Source organism: Chiloscyllium plagiosum, unplaced genomic scaffold (genome assembly GCF_037043375.1).
Source record: "Chiloscyllium plagiosum isolate Xiang-an unplaced genomic scaffold, Cpla_swu_hap1 HiC_scaffold_21, whole genome shotgun sequence".
Classification (NCBI taxonomy): domain Eukaryota; kingdom Metazoa; phylum Chordata; class Chondrichthyes; order Orectolobiformes; family Hemiscylliidae; genus Chiloscyllium; species Chiloscyllium plagiosum.
The window spans coordinates 6,955,517-6,980,582 of NW_028270159.1; the positions used below are offsets into that span (position 1 = coordinate 6,955,517).

General features: G+C 40.1%; 2 protein-coding genes across 16 annotated transcripts in view; one reads left to right on the top strand and one right to left on the bottom strand.

Moving 5' to 3' along the window:
- Window positions 1–23,881, top strand: part of dync2i2 (dynein 2 intermediate chain 2) — a 62,269-nt gene extending 38,388 nt beyond the window's left edge. The window contains exons 4-8 of the mRNA XM_043720591.2: window positions 14,325–14,434; window positions 17,264–17,431; window positions 20,873–21,099; window positions 22,586–22,743; window positions 23,442–23,881. Of these exons, the coding sequence (XP_043576526.1) occupies window positions 14,325–14,434; window positions 17,264–17,431; window positions 20,873–21,099; window positions 22,586–22,743; window positions 23,442–23,680 (902 nt within the window). The 3' untranslated portion in view covers window positions 23,681–23,881. The remainder of the gene's footprint in view (window positions 1–14,324; window positions 14,435–17,263; window positions 17,432–20,872; window positions 21,100–22,585; window positions 22,744–23,441) is intronic.
- Window positions 23,882–24,246: 365 nt separating this feature from the next.
- sptan1 (spectrin alpha, non-erythrocytic 1) overlaps window positions 24,247–25,066 on the bottom strand; it is a 106,693-nt gene continuing 105,873 nt past the window's right edge. For all 15 annotated transcript variants that reach the window (XM_043720583.2, XM_087998199.1, XM_087998202.1 and 12 more), the window contains 2 exons: window positions 24,771–24,918; window positions 24,247–24,545 (listed from right to left, as the gene is read on the bottom strand). In XM_043720583.2, coding sequence (XP_043576518.2) covers window positions 24,420–24,545; window positions 24,771–24,918 — 274 coding nt within the window. In that variant the 3' untranslated portion in view covers window positions 24,247–24,419. The remainder of the gene's footprint in view (window positions 24,546–24,770; window positions 24,919–25,066) is intronic.

Genomic DNA, 25,066 nt, shown 5'->3' on the forward strand with positions numbered 1-25,066 from the left:
TCAATAACAAACTGCCATTCCTAGATGTCACAGTAAAGCGAACAGCCAATGGGGAACTTCAAACCAGTGTCTGCAGGAAAACAACGTATATGGACCAAATACTGAACTACAGAAGCAATCATCCCAACATCCACACAGAAGCTGCATCAGAACATTATTTCAATGAGCCACCCCACACTGCAGCACAGAGGGACTATGAAGAGCAGAGAAAAATCACCTATACAGTGTATTCAAAAATAACGGGCACTCAATGAACACAGTCCGCCGATTTCTCAGCAACAAACCCTAACAAGCAGAACAAACACGTCCAGAAATCCTAGCCACACTCTCCTACATCAAAGATATCTCAGAAATGACTGCCAGACTACTCAGACCCCTTGGCATCATGGTAGATCACAAACCCACAAGCACACTAAAAAAGCAGCTAATGAACTTGAAAGACCCTATACAGACAAAACTATTGTAATTTACAAAATATCTTGCAAGAATTGTAACAAACACTACATTGGACAAATAGGCAGAAAACTAGCCACCAGGATACATGAACATCAACTAGCCACAAAAAGACTTGACCCACTCACTAGTATCCTTACATACAGATGAGGAAGGACATCACTTCGACTGGGACAACACATCCATCCTAGGACAAGCCGAACAGACACGCACAAGAATTTCTGGAAGCATGGCATTCCAACCAGAACTCTATCGACAAACATTGATTTGGATCCCATTTAGCACCCCCTGAGAAAAAGAACAGGAAATGGCATCACCACAGGAAATAACATCACCAAGGAAACATAAACACACAAATAGAAAGCGGGACATACTACCAATGCTTTATCTGGAGGCTCACTGATGATGTTACCTAGTATGGTGATGAAACATCTGAAAACGAACCTTCCAGCTCAGCGAGTAAACCTGCATCCAGAATGGTGAAGGTTTCTTTATATTTGTTCATTGTATGTGATTTGGATTCATAAATTTAAAATCATAATATGAATGAGGTGCAAAAGGAGGCCATTTGGTGGTCATGTCTATATTAGGTTCCCTACCGTTTTGACCTTGTGCGAAACTCCTTCCCTTCTTCTGTATTCCTGCACATTAGATCACTCATTAAATAAAAGTAATGCCCTCTTGAATGCCTCAATTGAATATGCTTTTGCCATACTTCAGGCAATGCTTTCAAGCTGTAAACAGTCCTTGCGGTACATCTTGCTACCACTAGAGGATACTAGTGACAGACAAATTCGTAATTTGTGAGATAAAAGTTCAAAGTGTTTTGTGTCAACTGATTTTTGGAATTTCCAAATAAAAATCTGGCCAAATATTATCACAGTTGGAAAATAATCAACAAATTAATCTACTAATTTTAAAACAAAAGAAAGGCTAGAAAGAAGGTTGGTTCTGGAGGAACTGAAGAGTTCATTTTTTTAAACATGAGGATTAAAGAGGTGCAAAGAGCAAGTTGCTTTACGTTTTGAAGTTTAGGAGGAATGATAAGATGAGAAAATAATACTGTGGTAATGATGAAAGAAAATCTGAACTGTAGGATGATTCCACCCTTTGAGCCCAGGCATTTGTAGTATTTTTCTTGTTTTCTTGCAGATATATTTACAGCAGTCACAGAATTCACTTGGTCTCTATAAACCTCTTAATAGTTTTTTCTTCTAGTCTGCAACTTCTGATTCTATGGTAATAATGAAGAAGGTTTTATCCAGTTATCCTAGCTGTTTGTGCCATGTTTAGGGAATGAGGGAGCACTTGGAGTTCTAACTATGTATGTCAGTAATGATATTTTATCATGTAATATTTGGAAATAAAATATTTTGAGTGCATGCATTCTGAAAGAATGGGTGAAAATATTTACCATTTCTTTCGTGCATCTCAAAAAATATTAAAGATTAATGCACTATTTGTAGGTGGAACAATGATTTTTTTAAAAAATTGCATTTATAGCATCTGAGAAAGTAAGTATAGATTTTTAAATGGTAGGTCATGATTGATGAACCTGACTGACCGTTTTGAGGTTGTCACTAAAATAATGAACAGGTTGATGTCTGTGAATATTATTTAAATAGTGTTCCAAAGGCATTTGATAAATTCCCTCGTAAGAGACTGTTAACTAAAGCTGAAACTCTCAAAATTGAAAGGAAAATGTTGATCTGGATCGGAAATAGACTGAGTTATAGAATTGGGGTAATAAGTAGGTACTTCAGTTAGCAAGATGTAATCAGTTGTCTCCTACAAGGATCTATGTTCAGGCTTCAGCTGTTCACTATTTATTAACCTTACAGATGATGGGATAAAATGCTACATGTCCAAGTTTGCTGATGACAGGTAGGCAAATCACTAAAATATCATTACCTATAGAAAATAATCAAAAAGACTAAAGGAAAGTTGACCTTTAGAGCTTGAGGACTAGAATATGAGGAGATGGAAGCCACATTGCATTGACACAAAGTCATGCTAAGACCACACTTTAGGAAGATTAAAGTGTGCAGCACAGATTTATCAGAATGATACATGAGCTTATTAAGTTAAATTACAAACAGGGATTCAACAAACCAGAAGTCGCACTCCCTGAAATTTAGATGGTTAATGAGTGATTTCATCAAAAGTGTCTAGGTCTCTATTACTATTACAGGAACACAATTATTATGCTACCCATCAAAAGGTCTGTGGGATTTTCTACACCACTACATCAAAACGGTTCAAGGAAGCAGCTCATGTTTGCTTTTTCAAGGGACAACTGGAGGATGGGCAGTTCATTTGGTTTTACCAGCATACCCACATACTGAGTATGATTTAAAAAAAAAATTAGACTTCTTTTAGATTAGATTACTTACAGTGTGAAATTAGTTTTTCAGATTTGTCTAGTTTGCTGAGTCATCAGTTTTTCGGTTAACCAGACTTTGTTGGGAGTCCTCCCTTAATTCCCCTCACATGGTAGAGTCGCTTGACAGTTTGTAAATCCTTGGTAAATCAGGATTACACAATGAGATAAGACCATGAGTAGACCGTATGGCCTGTTAAGCCCGCTCCTCCTTGCACCTATAATGCTATTCGGAAGGGTGTTCCAGGATTTTGGCCCAGATTATAGTTCAAAGTCAGTATGTTGAATGTCTTGCAGGCGGTGGCACTAGCATGCATTTGATGTCCTTGTTCTCCTCCTAGTTGATGGAAAGCCCTGTTAGTGAAGGCATAGTGAATTGCTGCCATTGTCAATGATGCACACAGCTGCCACTGTATTCATTGGTGGACAAAGTGAATGTTTAAGGTGGTGGATGGAGCACTAAGCAAGTGGAGACTATTCCATCACACTCCTGACGTGTGCATCGTAGTTGGTGCACAAGTTCTGAAGAGTCAGGAGGTGAATTGGTCACCACAGACTTTTTAGCCTCTGATCTGCTCTTGTAGACACAGTACTTAGACAGCTGATCAGTGATAATACCCAGGATGTTAACAGCAAGAGGTTCAGCAATGGTAAAGCTGTTGAATGTCAAAGGTGGTTAGATTTTTTTTTCCTTGTTGGAGATGATTATTGCCTAGTCTGCATGTTATGTGCCACTTGGCCCAAGGCTGGTGGTGGTCCGTGCCTTACTGGATATGGATGCAGCCTCCTTCATTATCTGAGGAGTTGCAAATGCTGCTGAACATTGTACAACTGACAGCAAATATCCCCACACATAATCTTATAATGGAGCAAAAGTCACTGAAACATGTAAAGATGGTTGGGTCCAGAATACTAACCTGAAGAGATCGTGTAATCATGTCTGGGAATGAGATGATTGACTTCCAACAATCACAACTGTCTTCTTCTATGTTAGGTCTGAGTCCTACCAGTGGAGAATTTTCTTCCTGATCCCTTTGAATTCAGTTTTGCTAGGGCTCTTTAATTTCATAGCCAGATAAATACTATTTTATTGTCAAGGGCAGTTGCTCTTGCCTCACCACTGGAGTTCTGCATTTTTGTCTTATGTTTGGACTAAGGCTGGAATAAAGTCAGAGCTGGGTGGTCTTGGTGGAACCCAAACTGAGCACCAGTGAGCTAGTTATTGCTGAACAAGTGCTAATAGCACTTTTGATGATTCCTTATGTCGCTTTACTGATGATCGAGAATAAACCAGGTTGATCGGGAATTAGGTTGGTTTTGGCTACTGTTTGAGGATATGACATACCTGGGCATTTTTCATGATGCTGTATAGATGACAGTATGTCGTCCTGCTTCCCCTCCTCAGTTGAAGCAAAATACTCCGAGACAGTGTTGTTTTACCTCCATTTTTATTCCAGGCCCTAGATGGAGAGAGAACGATCGCCCATGTGCACAGCGACAGGAGTTCATGATCTTCTCGGGAAGAGTACTTTCTCAATGAACTATATACTCATTTTACAGGGAGGACCATTCAGATCAGGCAATATACATATTAATTGGGTGACTGTTACAATCAACAAGCATCAACAGTAAATATTAAACCATCTGCTTGTACACAATGCATGTTCTTAACCTTGTTAACTGGCTTCACATAATGAATACTTTTCAACTTGTTAACTGACGTTTTATACCGAATGCTACCTCATCTTGTTAAATGGCTGTACATAATGAATACTTTTCCACCTTGTTAACCCATTACCCTTGCCCCCAGCACCCCATTGTTAATTGTACTCTCTTATCTGATCAGTCATGCTCAGCTGAACCTCTTATTTCACAAAACTCAGAACTTAACTCTTTCCCTGCCTGCTTATACCCTCTACACATCCTCATTCCCTCCCTTTATCTTTTCATGATAACCACCAAGATGGCACTACCAGCTTTCATCAGACTCTGACAGCCAGTGTTTAAGCAAGTTAATGACACACAGCATACAATGATTATAACAACAAAACTTAATAATCCGTTACAGTAATTAGAATTTGAAGAATCCTACTATGTGGAAAAAAAACTCACCAGTTAAGTTCGCACTCCATCCTCTGCAAGTCGAGTGGAAACATGCCACTTTTCCAAAATCTCTTTTAGTAAAGTCCAACCTGCAAACAAAATTCAGTTTGTTCTTGCATCACTCCTCATAAAAATCTGAATTCTTAGATAACGGCAGGGATGATTCTGATAGAGGATACCAGTGCATCGGAGTGTGCAGGCTAGGTGAACGCAGCATTCTTTGCTGCTTCTGCTCCCACTCTGCTGTTAAATGTAACAAAGCCAACTGACTGTTGTGATGTTAGCTTGATCAGTGAACCTTCATATCCCTTAAATGATCGAAAGACAAGGTAAAGCTCATGTGGTTTAATGTCTGTAGGAAGGCCACTGACAAAAAGTGTACTGACCACCTCTTGTTAATTTCTTGACATTTCATGCTCATGACTGGGGAGCTGATTGAATCCGTTGGATCAGGATGTGGAAGGGTGGGCGGTGGTCTGAAGGCGTGCTTTACCTGTGAATGGACAAACTCTCAAGAAGATGTAAGCTGCTGAAAGTATTTTTGCATTTCCTCTCATTCCTTCCTTGCCAAGCTGGTTATCAGTATAAAGACAGTCACACCTTTAACTACACTAAATTGTGTCTGCCTATTTCAACATTCTTTGAATTCTTGAAGTCTGTTACTCTGTTCACTATTTATGACATTATCAAGTTTTATACAATCCATAAACTTCTAAATTGCACTGTCTCAACAATTCAGTCAATTACAAACAACAATCAATGGTCCTAAAATCAAACCCTCGGGTATCTCATTCAGGTTATTCAAAAATTATCTTCTTTTGACAAATTGATACTTGGCTAATGTGAAACCTTGTGGAGAAAATGTAGAACAGCAAGAAAACAACAAAATGTTTCCTGTGCTTTAGCAATTGAAGAGGCACTTTCAGTTCAGATTTAAATCTCAAATATTCATGGGAAACAAATGCTGAATATTTTTCTCCAAATGAAACTTCCCAAATAAACCAGTCGGAATTACAGTGGCAACTTTGGTAGAGATCAACATTCTTAATAAATTTGCAATATGAAGGGGGCCACTGTTAACAATAAATAACAGAATCTAAACAGCTCAGCCTCAAGTTCTAATATTCTCTAAAATCTTAACAAAAACATCAAACTCAAAATGTGAACACTCTGCATTAAAAACACAACATCAGCAAAGATATTTTAATACAATGTTCTCATCTGGCTACAGCATGACCATTGACCCAACTTTTTTTTTAACACAGGTATTGTAGAATTTAAAACAAATCAGGCACTCAAGCCACTCAATCAATTTGGTTTAAGGTTACAAGTTTGATAATTTTAAAAAAGAACAAAATGTTGTACAATTTCAATGTAAAAACGAAATCTGCCTCATTACATAGCGCAGAAAACACATTGAATTGAGATCCTGATTCAAACAAGGCAAAACAATTATTTAAAAGGATTTTCTGAACCAGTATTTTAACAAAGCAAAAATTTTAAACATCATACACTCTCAGCATGGCACAATTTAAACTGAAAGTTTAACTGAAACTTAAAAGGAAAGTTCCTTTTCCAACCCAAATATTAGTACAACCTTAATTTCAGCATTCTCTCGTTTTTTTTTGCATCCTCTCATTGAAATTACACTTCTAAAAAGAGAAAGCCCTCGCAGCAGACCACATGGAGCCACAATACAAGCCACTCTCTTCCCCCAGAACAAAGATTTGCAGAGCCTCCGATTTCACCACTAAGGGACTTTAGCCCCTTTTTCACTTTACTCCTCACGGGGGCTTGAACCCCACTTAAACATAAGAGAACTCAAATCTCACTTAAATGCAGAGAACCCAAATCCCACTTAAATGCAGAGAACCCGATCCCCAGTTAAACAGAAAACTTGGATCTCAATTAAACACAGAGCTTGAAGCTCAACACAGTGCGGAGGACTTGAACCTCAAATCAACTCACCCAGTACTGCGCAGAGGACCCGAACCTCAATCAAGATCTCACTTGTGGGCCCGTCTGCCTCGAGACACCGATGTTCTGGGTGGCAACTGATCGTGACTATTCGTTTGGATCCTGCTGACTACGCCAATATTGTCGTCCCGTTTCCCCCACTCAGTAAAAGCAAAATGCTCAGAGAGACAGTATCGTTTTTACCTCTTTCATCTTTATTCAGGCTTTGGAGGAAGAGAGAACGATTGCCCATGTGCGCAGGGAGCAGTTGAACTGCTTGAACAGTTTCTCAAAGAACTATATATAGTCATTTTACAGAAAGGAGCATCCAGATAAGGCAACATACATATTAATTGGGTGACCGTTACAGTCAGCGAGTATCAACAATAAATATTAAGTCAGCTGCTGTTACACAATTTATGTTCTTAACCTTATTAACTGGAATGATATAATGAATACTTTTCACTTTAGTTAATTGACATTACATACTGAATGCTACCTCATCTTGTTAAATTGCTGTACATAATGAATGCTTTTCAACGTTGTTAATCCATTACCCTTGACTCCGGCACCCCATTGTTAACTGTAAGTTCTTATATGATCTGAGTCATGCTCAGCCAAATCTCTTGTTTCACAAAAGTCAGAATTTAACTCTTTCCCTGCCTGCTTATACCCTAAACACATTCTCAAGTGTTATAGTTGTACTGGAACAGCTTGGTTAGGTGCTCAGCTAATTCTGGAGCACAAGTCTTCAGTATTAATGCTGGAATATTATCAGGTTCCATAACCTTTGCAGTATTTTCAGCACAGCTGTTTCTTGACATCACATGAAATTAATAGGTTATTTGATGACTGGCATCTGTGATGCTGAGCACCTCCAGAGAAGGCCTTTTCTTTCCTTCCTGTCAATTAACCAATCATCTAACCATCATAATATATTTACTCTCAACTCCATGAGTCCTTATCTCTCTTGCTTTTTTAAGCTTTTTATTTTTTTTGCTTGCACTTTAAGGTCATAGAGTCATAGGAATGTACAGCACGGAAACAGACCCTTTTGTCTAACCCGTCCATGCCGACCCGATATCCCAACCCAATCTAGTCCCACTGCCAGCATCCGGCCCATATCCCTCCAAAATCCAAGTATACTACATTGTTTTCCTTGGTTTTTCTGCCTCATTGGTTAGATCCTGCAAAAACACTTAAAAAAGCATGCTGATTTTGGCTGATCATAATATGATGTTCTAAACTTTATTGAGACTTCCTTAATAATTGACACTAGTAGTTTCCCAATGACTTGTTTTCTCTTTTTTAAGTGAAGGTTTACAAGATTTATTCCTGAGGTGGCAGGACTGATGTGTGAAGGGAGACTGGATCGATTAGACTATATTCACTGGAGTTCATAGAAATCTCTAAAATGCTGACAGAACCAGACCAGGGAGTCCAGCACTAGGGGTCACAGTCTCAGGATGCAGGGTAGGCCATTTAGGACTGGGATGAGGAGAAATATCTTCAGCCAGAGAGTGGTGCGTCTGTGGAATTCTCTGCCCCAGAATGCGGTTGAGGCCAGAACATTGAATGTTTTCAAGAAGGTGTTGGATATAATTCTTGGTGCTAAAGAGATCAAAAGGATAGGAAGAAAGGAGGAAGATGATACTGAGTTGGATTATCACCCACGATCATATTGAATAGTACAGTAGGCTCAAGGGCTAAATGGCTTACTTCTGCTTTTATTTTCTATATCACCTTTGTTGATTTAATAATGTACCATTTACTAACTTTTTGAATATTTCAGAATCTAGGGAATTTTGGAAAATTATAGCCAGTATCCCTACACTAATGTCTTTTAGAGCCTGCAGTGATTCTGTAAATAGGTACGTGTGTTGAAGCTTTGCATGTTATGCTCATCAGACCAGATGCAAGAGGGCCAAATTTCAATTAATTTATGCTGCTTGAGAATAGAACATAGGATGTTACAATGCAGTGCCAGCCCTTCGGCCCTTGATGTTGTGCAGACCTGTGAAATTAATCTGATGCCCATCTAATCTACACCGTTCCATTATTATTCGTGTGTATGTCCAATGCCCATTTAAATGCCCTTAACATTGGTGAGTCTACTACTGTTGCAGGCAGGCCGTCCCATGCCCCTACTACTCTGAGTAAAAGGGTGCTGGTTGGTTGGCAAGCAGACTGTAGTTGAGGAATTGCTGTGGACAATGCATCAGGGAATGAACAGTCCTCATACTGTTGGTAAATTCAGAAAAGGCACAATGCTTGGACATATTTTTCAGCTTCCTGAGGACCCAGTGTATCAGAATATGTAATCTCTATTGCAAACTTACAATATTAAATTGGTTTTTAATGTAGTTTTCAACAACTGCAGAACCGCATCTAACATTAGCCATAATGTGTGTTTTGCAAGAATGAGCTGATTGCATACAGTTAGTACACTATCTTCTGCAGACAGTAGAAGGAATGTTTTGTTTGATACAATTCATTAGTTGTTGGGTTGTGTGGCCAACATACTTGGCACTGCACTAGCAGTGACATTTATATACCATATGTTTTGTTTTTGGTTCATTCATGGGATGTGGGTATTGCTGGCTGAGCCAGCATTTGTTGTCCATCCCTAATTTCCCCTTGAGCTGAGCAGCTTGCTAGGTCATTTCAGAAGGCAGCTAAGAGTCAATCATATTGCTGGTCTCCAAATGTCACATATAAGCTGGACTGTGTAAGGATGGCAGATTTCCTTCCCTAAAGGATATTAGTGAACCAGATGGGTTTTTACACCAACCAACAGTGGCTATATGGTTGTCATTTACCAGCTCTTAATATCATGCTTTGTTTTGTTGAATTCAAATTTTACCTTTGACTTGGTGGGATTCTAACCCATGTTCCCAGAACATCAACCTGGAGTTCTGGGTTATTAGTTTAGTTACCGTTCTGCCACCACATCTGTATGTTATGCTGGACATTTCTGGCTTAATGGCAGCATCCGACTAATGAAACATAGAACTCAGGTTGCTGCTGTATAATAGTAATATAAAACTGCTAACTTTACCTGTTTTTTACATCTTTCAGGTGCCTAACTCTTCCAGGTCAATCACCTGTTGTTCAAGTACCAATAAAATGGGTAGACAATGACCAATGCTATTAACATGAGACAACTAATCCAGAGACCCAGGTGGTGTTCTGGGGACTTGCATTTGAATCCTGCCATAGCAGAAGGTGGAATTTGAATTCAATGATCTGGAATTAAGAGTTTAATGATAATCATGTGGGATGATTTTAATGAGGTCAGCCAGGTGGACCTCATAGAATAGGAGTTCCCTGGGGTTGTTAACCTGGTCCAATCAGGGAGCCCTGGGTGAAAGGTAGCAAGAAGAGTGTCTCCCTTTCTAATGTTCTAAGGATATGGATTCAAATCTAGGCAGTTAATGAAATTTGAATTCTATAAAAATTGGAACAAATTGATAACCTAATGGATGAAACTGTTGATTGTTGCGCAATGCCTTACTGGTTTGGAAAATAAATGTCCGATCTCGTTTGATCTTTTGAAGCTAAGCATATTCGGTCCTGGTTAGTACTTGGTATTCCTAGGCGGTCTTCCATCCAAATGCAGTAGGCTACCTGATGTTACGCACCAATTGGAAGATGCTCAGTTGTGCGGTGGAATCCCCTCTGCATGTACCCCTTTCCAGACAGAATTTCACATTGGCCCCAGGATCCCGTAAATACCCCCAGGTACCTGTGCCCCACAACCTGAGACACCTCCAAGATATATGTTGTATGTTTTTTAGGGAAGCGAAATGGCAGGTGATTGTAGAGATTGCTGCTGCACATCATCCACCTGTTCTTCTTCTTCCACTGCTCGCCTTGGTGTGCCTATTTACTTCTGGGTAATGGGGATCTCAGTGAAGACCTCTCTACACAGCAGTCCTCCCTCTTTTCCTTGGGGATCTGGAGTGGAGGGTATTGCATGCAGCAACCGCAGATTGCAGTGGTTCACAGACCGACCCCCCCCCACCTTAATGACGTGCCTCTGGCCTATGTAGGGCTGGTGAATTATTACAGAAAGTTCATACATAATCTGGCATCCATCCTGGCACCTTTGCATCAACTCTTAAAAAGAGGTCAGCCTTAGGAATGGTCCCTTCAGGCACTCTGCCTGTATTCCTGATGAAGGACCTTTGCCCGAAACATCGATTTTCCTGCTCCTCGATGCTGCCTGAACTGCTGTGCTTTTCCAGCACCACTCTACTCCAGAATTAGGAATGGTCATTCAGCCAAGCCATAGCTTTCAGGGCAGTGTACAAACACCTCCTAAAGTGTTTCACACTGTGATCCCAAGCAACATCTGGCATTAACATGTGATGCCTCCCCATCTGGCATCAGGGTAGTATTAACTCATAGCTGGCACAATGGAGAGAAATGCCAAATAGCTTATGTATCCAGGACTTTGGGCTAATGCAGAGTGTAAATTATGTCCAAATAGAGAAAAAGTTTGGTCATGTTTGGAGTCAGTAAGTTCCACCAATACCTTTTATGGACATAAATTTGTAACAAACCCTGACTAGGTCTACTTAAGGAGGACAATGGGGTGCCGCCCATAACTTCAGGCCAAATTCAGTAGTGTGCTCTAATACTCACGTCATTTACTGTATCCGTTACTCCCGATGTGGTCCCCTCTACATTGGGGAGACAGGACGCCTACTTGCAGAGCACTTCAGAGAACATCTCTGGGACACAAGCACAAAACAACCCCATGTCCCCGTGGCCGAACACTTTAACTCTCCCAAGGACATGTAGGTCCTAGGCCTCCTCCATCGCCAAACCCTTACCACCCAATGCCTGGAAGAAGAACACCTCATCTTCTGTCTTGGGACCCTCTAACCACATGGTATCAATGTGGATTTCACTAGTTTCCTCATTTCCCCTGCCCCCACCTCATCCCAGGTCCACCCTTCCAACTCGGCACTGTCCTTTTGAACTGTCCTACCTGTCCATCTTCCTTCATACCTATCCACCCCACCCTCCTCTCTCCTATCATCTTCGCCCACCTTCATCTACCTGTTGCTTTCTCAGCTACCTTCTCAGCCCCATCCCACTCCCATTTACCTCTGAGCCCCACAGGCCTCATTCCTGATAAAGGGCTCACGCTTGAAATGTTGAGCCTCCTGCTCTTTGGATGCTGCCTGACTGGCTGTGCTTTTCCAGCATCACACTCTCGACTCTAATACTTAGTGTGTATAATTCCAAGTTGGAATACTATCCAGGAAGCCAGGTAGCAAATGTGGATGCATGGAGTTGCTTCCCACTGGCAGATACACCCCCACTGGCACTGCCATTGGAAGAGTCAGTATTGGTTTTAAATTTTCTGGATACGCTTCCAGTCACAGCTGACAATATCAGACTTCAGATGCAGAAATATCTGATCCTAGCAAAACTGAAACAGCTGGTGGTGATGGGCCGTCACTACCAGAATTGAAACCTTTCTGAACGAGGAGCGACCAGATCACAGTAGAAGCATGTTATTATGGGGAGCAAGAGTGATTGTCCTGAGCAAAGATTGCCCCCAGATACTAGCTGAACTCCACCAAAGTCATCTAGGGGTCTCCAAAATGAAGATGTTGGTGAGAATTTATGTCTGGTGGCTAGGCTTGGATGCGGACATAATTACATTGGAGAGGCAGGGTGCTAAGAAGGACAGAAATTACCATCAGCAGCTTTCCTGCATCAGTGGGAATGGCTGGGTAAATCCTGTATTTGGTTTGCAGATCCTTTTATGAGTTCAATGTTCTTAGTCATTGTAGATGCCCATTCAGAGTGGTTGGATGTGCACAGAGATCATTTGTCAAACAAGAGAACACAATAGCAAAACTGTGCACATTTTTTGCAATACACAGACTCCAGGAAGTGTTGGTCACAGATAACAGGCCATTGTTTACCAGCAGTGAATTTGAGAATTTCCTAAAGTTGAATGAGATTTGACATACAAGGACAGCTCCACACCATCCAGCGTTCAATGGCCTGGCAGAAAGAGCAGTCCAAACTTTGAACACAGTCTTGAAGAAACAGCCAACAGTGTCACTAGATTCCAAACTGTCTCGATTGATATAGGACCATCCCTCATGCAATTACAGAGATAGATCCAAAGGAGTTGCTAATGAAAAGAAAACTCCGCATCTGGTTAAATCTGATCTTTCTGGACCTGGGTGGAGGATGAAACAGCATCAAGACCACCAGTTCCAGACTCAACTAAGCGAGAGATACAGTTTACCATAAGTGACGAAGTTTGGTGTAGGAACCACAGAGATGGCCCTGCATGGGTATGAGGCATAGTTGATGTAAGTTCAGGAACAGTGACCTATAAAGTTCGGGTAGGAGCGATGGTTCTGAACAAGCACGTGGGCCACACGAAAGCCACGAATTCGCAAACCAGGTGGGAGCAAAATGTGCCCTGCTGCTTGGAGCATTTGGAAAGGCTGTTGGAACCCATGGGTTTTCGCCCTCCATCAAGCATTGAAGAGACCTCTGAATCTGAGATGGACATGGCAGATCTCATTGCATCAATGCCTTTGCTGCTGTAAGAAGAGAATGAATTTACCCCAAGATGCTGTAGACGTAAGAGGTTAACTCCTGTGTTTTATACGTTGCCTGTACCTGACACAGCGTTGGGGGAACCTCACCCAGTGCTAAAATGCCCCTGAAGGCACTACAAGATAAAAGATTGGTCTATATTGTTGAATTCAGAGGGGGAGGAATGTAGTGATTGTAATGAGGTCATCCAAGTGGACCTCATAGAATATGAATTGCCCAAAGAGGCTGATAATCTGGACCAAAGAGGGAGCCCTGGCTAACAGATGTAAAGATACGTGTCAGGCATTCTAACAGTGAGAGCTGTCTCTGAGGGAACTGGGCCAGTGTCAAAGACTATCCAAATGTAAATCAAGGGTGACTTGGTGACAGAATACAAGCCTCTGTGGAGTTATTTCACCACAAGATCATTGCCAATTGTCAGCAAAAGCCCAAGGGTTTGCTATTGTCCTTTAGGGAAGGAAACCTGCCATTCTTACTTAGTCTGGCCTACATGCGACACCAGACCCACTGCAGTGTGGTTAACTCTTAACTGCCCTCTGGGCAGTTAGGGATGGGCAACAAAATGCTGGTCCGGCCAGTGACGACCACATTCCAGGAATGAAAAAAATAAAAAATTCCAGGTAAATTTAAGGCATTTCTGGTCTGAAAGTGGTAACCAGTCAGATATTCAACCATAGATTACCTATTTATCATGCAGTATAAAGGATTGTGCCTTTTCAAATTTGGCATTCTTGCATCTGTCCTGAAGAGTGGATGACATGGCAGCATGTCTCGCTTCAGTTAATTACTTCTGAACGATTGTATAAAGCTTTGCTTTCTACCATGTGCTGTGCAGGTGGTCTTTACAATGGAGAAGTTTTAGTGTGGAACAGCAGTAAAACAGATGACCCTTTAATTGCTCGATCAGGAATGTCTGAGGACACCCACCGTGAGCCAGTTTATCAGGTAAAAGCCTTAGTTTGGATTATTCTGATCCTTCTGATCTTCCCTTGTCTGGTTCAAAATAATTTTCACCATGTGAAATCCATAGGATAATTGCTGATAAAATGTCTATCTCCTGTTCTTCTACCCTTTCCCCTCCAGATACCCATTTACATTGTCATAATTTATGTGCTGCCATTGGAAGGCTATTCTGAAGCATCTCGATGTGTTGTAATTCACTCTATTGCACAGGGATGCTGCTCATTTGTTTTGAGATTCTCAATCATTAATGTGTAGCAAATGTGAACTGAGGAAAATTTATAGCATGTTCCCAGCAGCATAACAATGGCTAATTGGAAATTTGGATCTAATTTCCATTCAAGCATAACTGTCATTGAGGAAAAACATGACTCAGACTGCTTCAACAACTAAAACAATATGAAAGCAGCCTTTTAAGATGTACACCTAACTCAGATTACCTCATTGTGAACTGGATAGATGTCAACAGCAGTTACAGCCTGGCCAAGACTGCAGGTTTGTAGATTTGTTCAGTCAGAGTTTGCAGTTGGATGGAGTTAAGATGAAAATTAGCTATGATCTAATTGAGTGGCAGAACAGCCTCAATGGGCTGAATGGCTTCCTGTTCCTGTTATCCTATTTTGAGATGATTTGTTGATCTGAGTAACTAAAAACGTTGAATGGGATTTTGAGAAGTTATTTAACCTCTATTTTGGGAAGTATTCTGCAGTTCTTATTCTGTTACTGTAGCCAGTGCCTTTCCTGGTATTTGAGAAATGTATTGGGTGCTACAATCGCTTCCTGGTTTGAACACACTAACTGGGAATTTCTGATTTGTCTGTTTCATTCTACATGCCACACTTGCTCTGACGGTTATGTCCTCGACCTCCTAAACTGTTCCAATGGAACCCAAATAGAAGTTCAAGGAACAGCACCTTGGGTTTCAATGAGTACTTTGTAGCTTTCCGATATCAGTATTGAGGGTTCAACAATTTCACATCGTAGACTATGCCACATGTTTTTCAACAGCAGTTGTTGGCAATGACACTTTCTGCTGTTGTCGTTTTTGGTTTCTGTAGATACACCTTTTCATGTGTTTGATTGTTTGTCCACTTCTGGGTTGCACCATGATTCCATTTGTCACTTAATCTCTCTTATTCTATATCACAGGTTTTTGCCTCTGTTCTTTCCCTCACCCTCCCTCCTTTTCCCTGTTTGTGTTTGTTAAAACTTATTGGATGTCTAACTGCTTCCAAGTCTGGAAGTAAGTTATTGACTTGAAGCATTAACCTGCTTCTCACCCACATGTCCTGACCAAGCTGCTGAGTGTTTTCCAGAATTTTCTGTTTTATTTATTTAGGATTTCCAACATCAGTATTTTGCTTTTGCTAAATTCTGAGATCATTCATTTTTAATAAGAGATAACTTTGAGGATGGGGAGTCTCAGCCTATTGGTCCAAGCCAGAGGGCTTTTGTGGGCACACGATTGCTACTTCACTAAAATAGTGATCCTGGGATTAAACTTTTATTAATCCTTCTCCTCATCCATTATTCAGTCAGACATTGTGGGTGCACCACTTGCTGATTATTCCTTTTCTCCTTCCCCTCTTCCATTTGGGCACACACAAAGACTCTTGGTTAATGACAAAATATTCTTGAGAGATGTTGGACAGCTTAGTTTTTCCCAGTAAGGAGGAAAAAGAGAGTTAGAGGTTTACAGAGGGCATTACATTAGACAACTAAAAGCTTGGGCACCGTTGATGGAACAATAACGTAGTGGGGGATATATAAGAATTCAGAATCTGAGAACTACAGACGCCTGAGAGAGTTGGTCTGGAGAAGGCTATTGAGACAGTGGATGTTGAGGCAGTGGATGGATTTGCAAACGAGTTCAGGATTTTCAAATTGAGATACTATTGCATCGTGAAACAGTGTAGGTCAGTGAGCATGGGGGTGATAATTAAAGAGGACTTGGTATGAGTTAGAACTTGGTTTGTGGATTGTGTGTTCAAATTTGAGAGGCTACCTGAAGGGAAGCATGAGGATGGTCTGACCCTGAAGGTCAGAAGGTATGGAGGGTTTCAGCATGGACTAAGGCAGAATGGTGATCAGTGATCATTTTAACAGAAAAGCTAAATGCTATAGATGCTGGAACTTCAGAATAAAAACAAGTGTTGAAAAATAATTCTAGCATTTTCTCTCGGCAGGTCAGGCAATCTCTGTGGAGAGACATTTGTGCAGTTGACAATACAGGTTTATGACCTTTCATCAAAGATTTCTCTACTTTCACAATTTTCTGTTTTTATAATTTTAAATACATTGACTATTTCAACACTAGTACAGCTAGTGTCATAAATACAGTATCTTTACTTGACCCCTCTCTTTTTTTTTCTCCTTTCGCTCACCCTGTCTACCTTCTCGACGACTCCTAAACCTGTCTATCCTGGTACGCTCCAACAATTTATCCTCCGTTCCTTTTTTATAATTTAAGTAATGAATCAAAGATGCAGCTTCTCATGTAAGGATGATCTATTGTTACCCTCAAGGTGTTATTTTGGATGTGTAAGAGGTGGGAGAAAGACTACATCAGTGAATCTACAACATGTTAGGCATATTCAATTAATTTTTAAGGATGATTGATCCTGGGGTGTAGTATTTGACAAGCTAACATAAGGGGAATGATCATCACTCACTATCCAGTGTCTAGATTTTGGGGAAGGGGGTGAAAGCTGGGACTGAAGAATGATCAGGAGATAAAAAGAAGGAAGAACATGTTGCTTTCATCAAATATTTGAGTTTTAAAGCAAAACTATGTTTTTTTTTCCCCCAAAACAGGTGCATTGGATCCAAAGTTTAAGCCGCAGCAACCGAATTAATGTTCTGAGTGCAAGCACTGATGGGAAAATTCTGATATGGCAAATGGATGGGAGAGGTCGGCTAGTACTGCAGGATGGATTTGCCCTGATCGTTCAGCAGATGCCGCGTAATCTCAAACTCCACAAGGTGAATAGGCTTTGTAAACTGAGTTGGGTGTGTCTAATGTAGATTCAGAGATAGTCTGTTCAAGCAGGTTAAGGATATCACATTGATGACATATCTATAATACCACAGCTACATAAACTTAAACATCCTCCATAATGATGCTAGAAGGTCCATAGCCTTAATAAGTCAAAACTGATGCTGAGATAAAGCATTATGTATATTTTGTGTATAACTAATGAGAGTTGAGACAGCATGGCTTTGTGCGTGGGAAATCGTGTCTCTCAAATTTGAGTTTTTTGAAGAGGTGACTAAGTAGATAGGTGAAGGCAGAGCAGTAGACGTTGTCAACATGGACTTTAGCAAGGTCTTTGACAGGGTTCCACCTGGCAGACTGATTAGTAGGGTTAGATCATATGGGATCCAGCAAGAGCTACCCAGTTGAATACAAAAGTGGCTTGATGATCGGAGAACGAGTGGTGGTAAAGGATTGTTGCTTAGACTGGAGACCTGTGTCCAGTGGTATGCCAGAAGGATTTGTGTTGGGTACACTGTTGTTCATCATTTATATAAATGATTTTGATGAAAAAATAGGAGGCATTGTTAGTAAGTTTGCAGATGACCCCAAAATTGCTTGTACAGTGGACAGTGAGGAAGGTTATCTAAGAGTACAATGGGATGTGGGTCAACTTGGCCGAGGAGTGGCCAACGGAATTTAATGCGGATAAATGCTGTGCTGTATGAATCAATAACTCTATAACTCCTACAAGGTATTAACCTGAGATATATCCAAGAAAACTGATGTCAAACCTTGAAGTTAACCCCTCCAATTAAACTAGGAAATCTGAACTAAGCCAGTTTGCAGTAATCCAAGATGTACTATTGAATATTAACCATCTTGGTTCATTAGGAGCCAAAGAAATGTCGATTTGTCACTGAGACCATGATGTTACCACTTAGCTACATAACCTTACAAGCCAGCACTGGTGGTGAGTTCTTGTAAAGTTTAATGGCTTTAGCTAGTTGAATTAATATTGTTTTCTTTAACTTTTGGTTCTTGGATTCTAATAGTTTCAGTAACAAAGTGAAAGTTGTGAGATAGCAACAATCCTCTTATCCATCTTCCTTATTGCAATATTGTATCTCTAGCATGCTATCTATAGATGCGATGTAAGGACTAAGCATTTTATTTGGAAATATAAAGTGGAAAGTGGATATTTGATTTCGGTTTTTTAACAGTTTGAAGGAAATATGGGACTGTTTGGTCACGTAATGGTTACGTGAGCGTATAACTCGGCTGGAAGCTGTGTTTTGATGCTTTTATGGCATTATGGCACCAGTTGCCTTTAGAAAAAGGAAGTATCTGTTTAGCAGCAGGGTTTGGATTGGTTCTAACTGTAGAGAGACCAATTGGGACTCAGACCTTCAAGTTGATCAGTAAGTGAAATCACTCTCAGTCGCCTAGTGGAAGAAATAACACGAAAACTCTTTGAAAAAAGAAACAATTGCAAATTTAAACCAAGACCTATGTCCTTCTGACCAGCTACAGAAGGATTGCTACAGTGGACAACAGTGTGATCTCATCATTAAAAGTCCCCTAATCCCCCTTTGGATTGGAACTTGATCTACAAACTTAGTCATTTTTGCATGTTATTTTTCCCACCAGTGATTATCCCAAAAAAAACTAGTCTGTTGTTATGATCAATATGTAGATGAATGTGTGTGTGTTTGCATTTAAAGAGATTACATTTTAAGTTTGCATATTAGTAATTTATAATTTTTTTCCAGGTCCGAGAGAGGGCATTGATAACGGTCAGGCGTTCTTGTCATAGAGATTAAATTGGTCATATTTCATACTTGTGATGATTTGTGGAGAACTGGGCTTAATTTCAAGTGCACTATTCACAGCAGGGTCATGGCAGTGAAGATTTTTACACAACAAATCTGTCAATCCAAAACCAAAGTCATCCTAACCTCAGTCATTGAGCTTCGGTATGCAGATTACATTTAAGTGCACATTGATTCAGAATTTGAGCCCGAGTCCATTATCAATTCCTTCTCCAAAGCATAAGGAAAAACAGGCCTCTCACTGAACACCCAGAAAATTAAGATCTTCTTCCAACCAGCACTCTCAGCACATCTCCTCTCATCTCCACCACCTCCTTCATTGATTTAACGATCAGTAGTGAGATCCTGGATATTGTGGATCATTTTCTACATCTCAGAAGCTTCCTCTCAGTGAAGAAAGACATAGATCATAAAATTCATCATTGCCTCCAATATACCTTTGGCCAACTGAAGAGTTTTTGTGGGGAAGTCACAAACCTGAGACTAAGGTCGTAATTTACTGGGTAGTAGTAATCCTCTCTCCTCCTCTTGCTTCAGATGCTTGGGTAGTTATTAACGAGACAACTAGTTTGTTTTCTTTCATTGCAATGGAGATTGGAGAATAAAATGATAAAGAAAAATCTTCCTGAAATTGTATCGGATTTTGCTGAGAATGCAGTAAAGAACTATGATAAAAGCAAAATAATCAGATGCTGGAGAGGTGTGAATGGTTCTCTTCAGAATCTTTTCAGATCTTCAAAATGTACTTCCTAAGAAATATATTGAACTCAACATTAACTTGTTTATTTCTCTGGATGCTGCCAGACCTGCGGAATTATATCACTCATAAAACGAGATGCTTAGAGTTGAGGCAGTACAGTGAGGGTTGACTAAGTTAGTCCATGGGATGAGTGATTTGTCCTATGATGCTTAGAGTTGAGGCAGTACAGTGAGGGTTGACTAAGTTAGTCCATGGGATAAGTGATTTGTCCTATGATGTAAAAATGAGTAAATTGGATTTGTATTTTCTGGAGCTGGGAAGGATAGTAGGTGATCACATTAAGATATGAAAGATTCTGAAAAGACTTGATAGTGTAGATGCTGAGAGATTCATTCACTTCTCAGCCCTTAAGGATTGTTTCCAGTTGTCAATGAGGCTAAATGTTCAGGGATTTAGGACTGAGTTGAAGAGAAATGGTGTCACCGAAAGGGTTGTAAATCTATCTGATTGGTTACCGCCAGAGAGTATTAGATGCTATATTAGTGTCATAGAGATGTACAGCACGGAAACAGACCCCTCAGTCCAACTCATCCATGCTGACCAGATATCCCAACCCAATCTAATCCCACCTTCCACAGTTTTGTTTTGGCCTCCCAATGAGCAGTGAACTATTAAGAGTGAGCACGCAGGTGAGATTGACTTTTTTTGTTAGCCAGTGCTATTAAGATAAAGCAGGAGAAGCCAGCATATAGAATTAGATGTTAGCTCATTGAATCTGCTAGCCCACTGTTCAAAGTACTTGAATAGATTCCTTCTGTGTTCCTACTATGTATTGTACGCATGGAACTTGTCAGATGCACAATGTATACTTTTGTTTCACACTTTCTTTGTCACTATTTATGTTAAATCATCCACAGGCTCGTGAAGACAGTTTGTTTGGTGTGACCTCTCTCTCCTTTTCTCACCTGGATAAGACTGTATTCATTGCTGGTGTAGAAGGTGGTTATGTGTTGAAGTGTTCAACAGAAGTTCTGACTCGTGCAACATTGAGCTCTGGCACCGTTCCATTGAAGGCCCCAGCTCAGTTCACCTTTTCTCCACACTGTGGTCCAGTCCATGCTGTTGATTGCTCACCATTCCACAGGTCAGTATATGAACAATGATAAGACGGCTAAAGAACTATGGTAGAGGGAATGGGAAAATCATCTGAGGTGGCTCTTACATGATCAAATGTAATTAATGCTGAATCTTTGCAGTACCCAATTTTTGTACAAGGAGGTCTTTGCCTTAGTTAGAATTTGATTCAGCTCTGCCTTGAAGCAATTCAGCAAAATGGCATCCAGTGTATAAACTGACAACCTGTTCTAGAAGTCCACTGTTGGGATGGCAAAACAATGAAACCACCTCATCACATCTATCTTCTAATTTTATATGACACAAAGTTGTGACCCTGCTCCTTCCTATTAAAGTGGTAGTGTACTTTCACTCTTTGAATTCACTTTCCAGAGGGTTTTTGTAGAAATTCTGCAGCCCTTTTGTCGGGGTGGGAGAACTCCATTGCAGTGCTGACCAAGTGCTGATCTTCGGATTAAAATGTTGCTCTTTCAAGTGGATGTAAAAGATTGAATGGCATTATCTTGAAGAGGTGGGGATTTCTTAGCATCCTGTGTCTATATTTATCCTTCAACCTACATTACAAACTGAATTACATAATTACAGTTGTAGAACCTTGCTGTATACAAGCTATTTTGGTACATTTTTTTGTTCATTAAAAGGATATGGGTGTAGCCAGCAAGGCCAATGTTTGTTGCCATGCTGAATTGCCCTTCAGCTAAGTAGTTTGCTCAGCTCAGGGCAATTGAGGGTAAACCATATTGTTGTAGGTCTGGAGCTGCATAGGCCAGATAGCAGATTTCTTCTCTAAAGGACGTTAGTGAATTGGGTGGGTCTTAACAGCACTTAATGATGGTTTCATGATTGCTATTACAAAGACCAGATTTCAAACCCATGTTTTAATAAATTGCATTTTAAATTCCTGAGCTAACATGATGGGATTTGTAACCACATCTCCAGGACATTAGCCTGGGCCTCTGGTTTACGAATGACATTACTGTGATACCAATCTTCCCATGATTTGTTTTTCAGGGAATGTGGGTGTCACTGGCATTTATTGCCTATTCCTAATTGGGCGGTTAAGAGTCAACCACATTAGTGGTCTGGAGTTACATACAGGCCAGACTGGGTAATGACAGCCCTAAAGGACATTCGTGAACCACATGCATCCTTAGTTTATTAATTCCAGATTTTATTGAATTCCAGTACAACTATCTGTCATGATGGAGTTTAAACCTTACTATTCAGAACCTTAATTGGGTCTCTGAATTAATAGTCTAGTAACAATGCCACGAGACCATTGCTTTCCCCTTAATTGATATGAAAAAGTGTTTATGTAAGTACACCGACATTCAGTGATTATACTTCAAAGGTACTTAATTAGCTGTAAAGCACTGTGGGCCACTTGAGATTGTGAAAGACATGATAGCATTGCCAGTTTTCTCACCCAAATTTGAACAATGCTATTAAATTTTAATATTATCTGCTACATAACTGGTCAATGTATGTTTTCACAGGAACCTCTTCCTCACTGCTGGCACTGATGGGCATGTACACCTTTATTCCATGTTGCAGGCTGAACCAATTCTATCTCTTCAGTTATGTCAGAGTTACCTCTTCAGCGTTAGCTGGTCCTTTGTTCGACCTCTAGTCTTTGCTGCAGCCACTGGAGAGGGTAAGCTGGGAGCAGCATTGAAGTCCTGGATTTGGATTTGTTGGATAATTTAAGGAGTTGAGCTCCAGTTTAAGAATTTGCAGTTTAGTAATCTCTCGATTAATACTAGTGTCACACAATGAGTGCATGTCTTTCTTTTACACCAAGGTCTGTTTACCCATTAGTTCCTGTGGTAGCTATGTTAGGTTACTTGATCTGACAATGCTTTCATTTTAAATTCTCAGCCTTGTTCCTTTTGACCTCTGAGAATACTGCACTCTTTTCATTTCTGCAATGTGACATTCACCACTCCATCATTCTTAAATGTGTCTTCAGCTGCCTTGATGGTAAATTCTGGAATTCTGTCTCCAATGAGGAGTGGTCGTTAAAATGTTGCTTGTGGAGTAACCTTTGACTAGATACGAAACTCCCAGGATAAATAATCAGCTTTGACTCAGTGGTGGGATGTTCATATAATTCAAGCTATTGTATAAAATACACAACCTTATAAGCATTCATGAAACAATTGCCATAAAACTGGGCCATTGTCAGTGGAAATTGACATTACTCCAGTTTGAAATATTGATTTCAATAAGGACTAGAATTACACTGATTTATTCTTTCCAGTTTATTCTTATCTGAAATGGTTGATGGAAAAATGTTATTAGGTGGAGGATTTTTTTTTTAAAAAAGACTGACTAACTTTTATTCCCCTACAGGAACGGTGTTGATCTTTGACCTTGGGCACAGCTCTCTCTGCCCTGCAGTCTCTATTGAGCAGACTACAGAAAGGAAACCAGTTTACTGTTTGGCATTTAACCCCAAGCAACCTGAGCTGCTTGCAGCTGGTAATGCAGAAGGAAGTGTGAAAATCTGGCAGCTGAGTGCTGAACTGACGAAGGAAGGACCAAGGGAAATTTCTCTACTTGAACAGCTTGCCACTGAAGCAGTAGAGTGACCAGTGATTGGCTAGTGAATTTCTGAAGTAGAGCTGGAGGAACTTTCCACTCAGTGTTTAGTTTGTATAAATATGGGTTATTTAAAAAATGCTTTACTATTTCGCTACTTTTCAAGTTTAACACTAGAGGAATGAGAAATACATTTGTTTATTGCATGAATTGTAAATTGAGAAATAAAAATAAATTACTTAATCCACAAAGTTTTTCTTTTGGATGGGGAAATATCTAGCAGCATTGCAGATGAACTCTGTTGCAGTAAAAGTAATTGATCAAGCTACTTAAGCCAATTGTGGATGAAACAAATGGCTCCACAATAGTTGCTACTAAGGAATGTCATTAACAGTGAGATTAACCACAAACAACTGCATTTGCGGTACAGCTAACCAGTGAAGAAATATTGTGTACTTTCAGGGAGGAACTGCATGGACCAGGATTTATTTCTCACTTTATCAGCATTCAAGTGTTTGCACAGTAGTACCATAATTTGTTAATCTGTTGAAAGAGCTAGGGGATAGATGAATGTAGAATGATATCAGTATGGCAATTAGCAACTATAAATCATAGACCAGTTTGAATTAGTAGTGTTTATTGAGCACACTGCAATCATAGTAATAAAAAATTCCAAGCAAACCACACAAGCAAGCCATTTTACTGAAGTGACAATTTATAGTTGCACAAAGATTAGACATAGACATGCAGAGCTAACAATAGCAGATAACACATTGATTTTGGTAGCATCTAGTTCACAAATAGCGATCGTGTGAATTCCACATAGTCGAAGGCTGAAGGAATCTCTCTGCCTTTGCCATCTGTGTATGGCTTCATGTGAGAGAGGCAGTAATCAGCCTGCTCCCTTGACAGGTTCTAGAAACAAAACAAAATGGAATACATTATTGGTAATACCATTTAATGTACACATCTAATCTTAAGCAGTCAGCTCCTAAAACAGTGATATCCATAGTTGTTGGACTAAAGTCATCAATAACATTGAATTGCAAGATGCAGCATTTTACTCCTCAATAAGTCTCCATTCATTTGTTGTAGTAAGGAAAAGTCCATAATATAACCTTTCAACAGTTACTGCATTACCTGATAGAGTTCTTCACGTGTGACAAATGGTTTTCCTTCGGAGCTGAGGGCACGGAAAGCACTCTCGATCTCCTCACTAGACTTGACGTTTTCAGTTTCTCTGCTGATCATGAAGGCCATGTATTCCTGTAGTGACACATATCCATCTCTGCAATCCAAGTGAAGCAAACGTTACTACAAGAAACAAATGTTTCCCCACTTTTTCTAAAATAGAAACCCATGTATTTTTGTAGCCATTATATTTTCAGTGAGTCAAATTGAAGAGGGATATTCATCTTTGAATTATTTTAACTAAA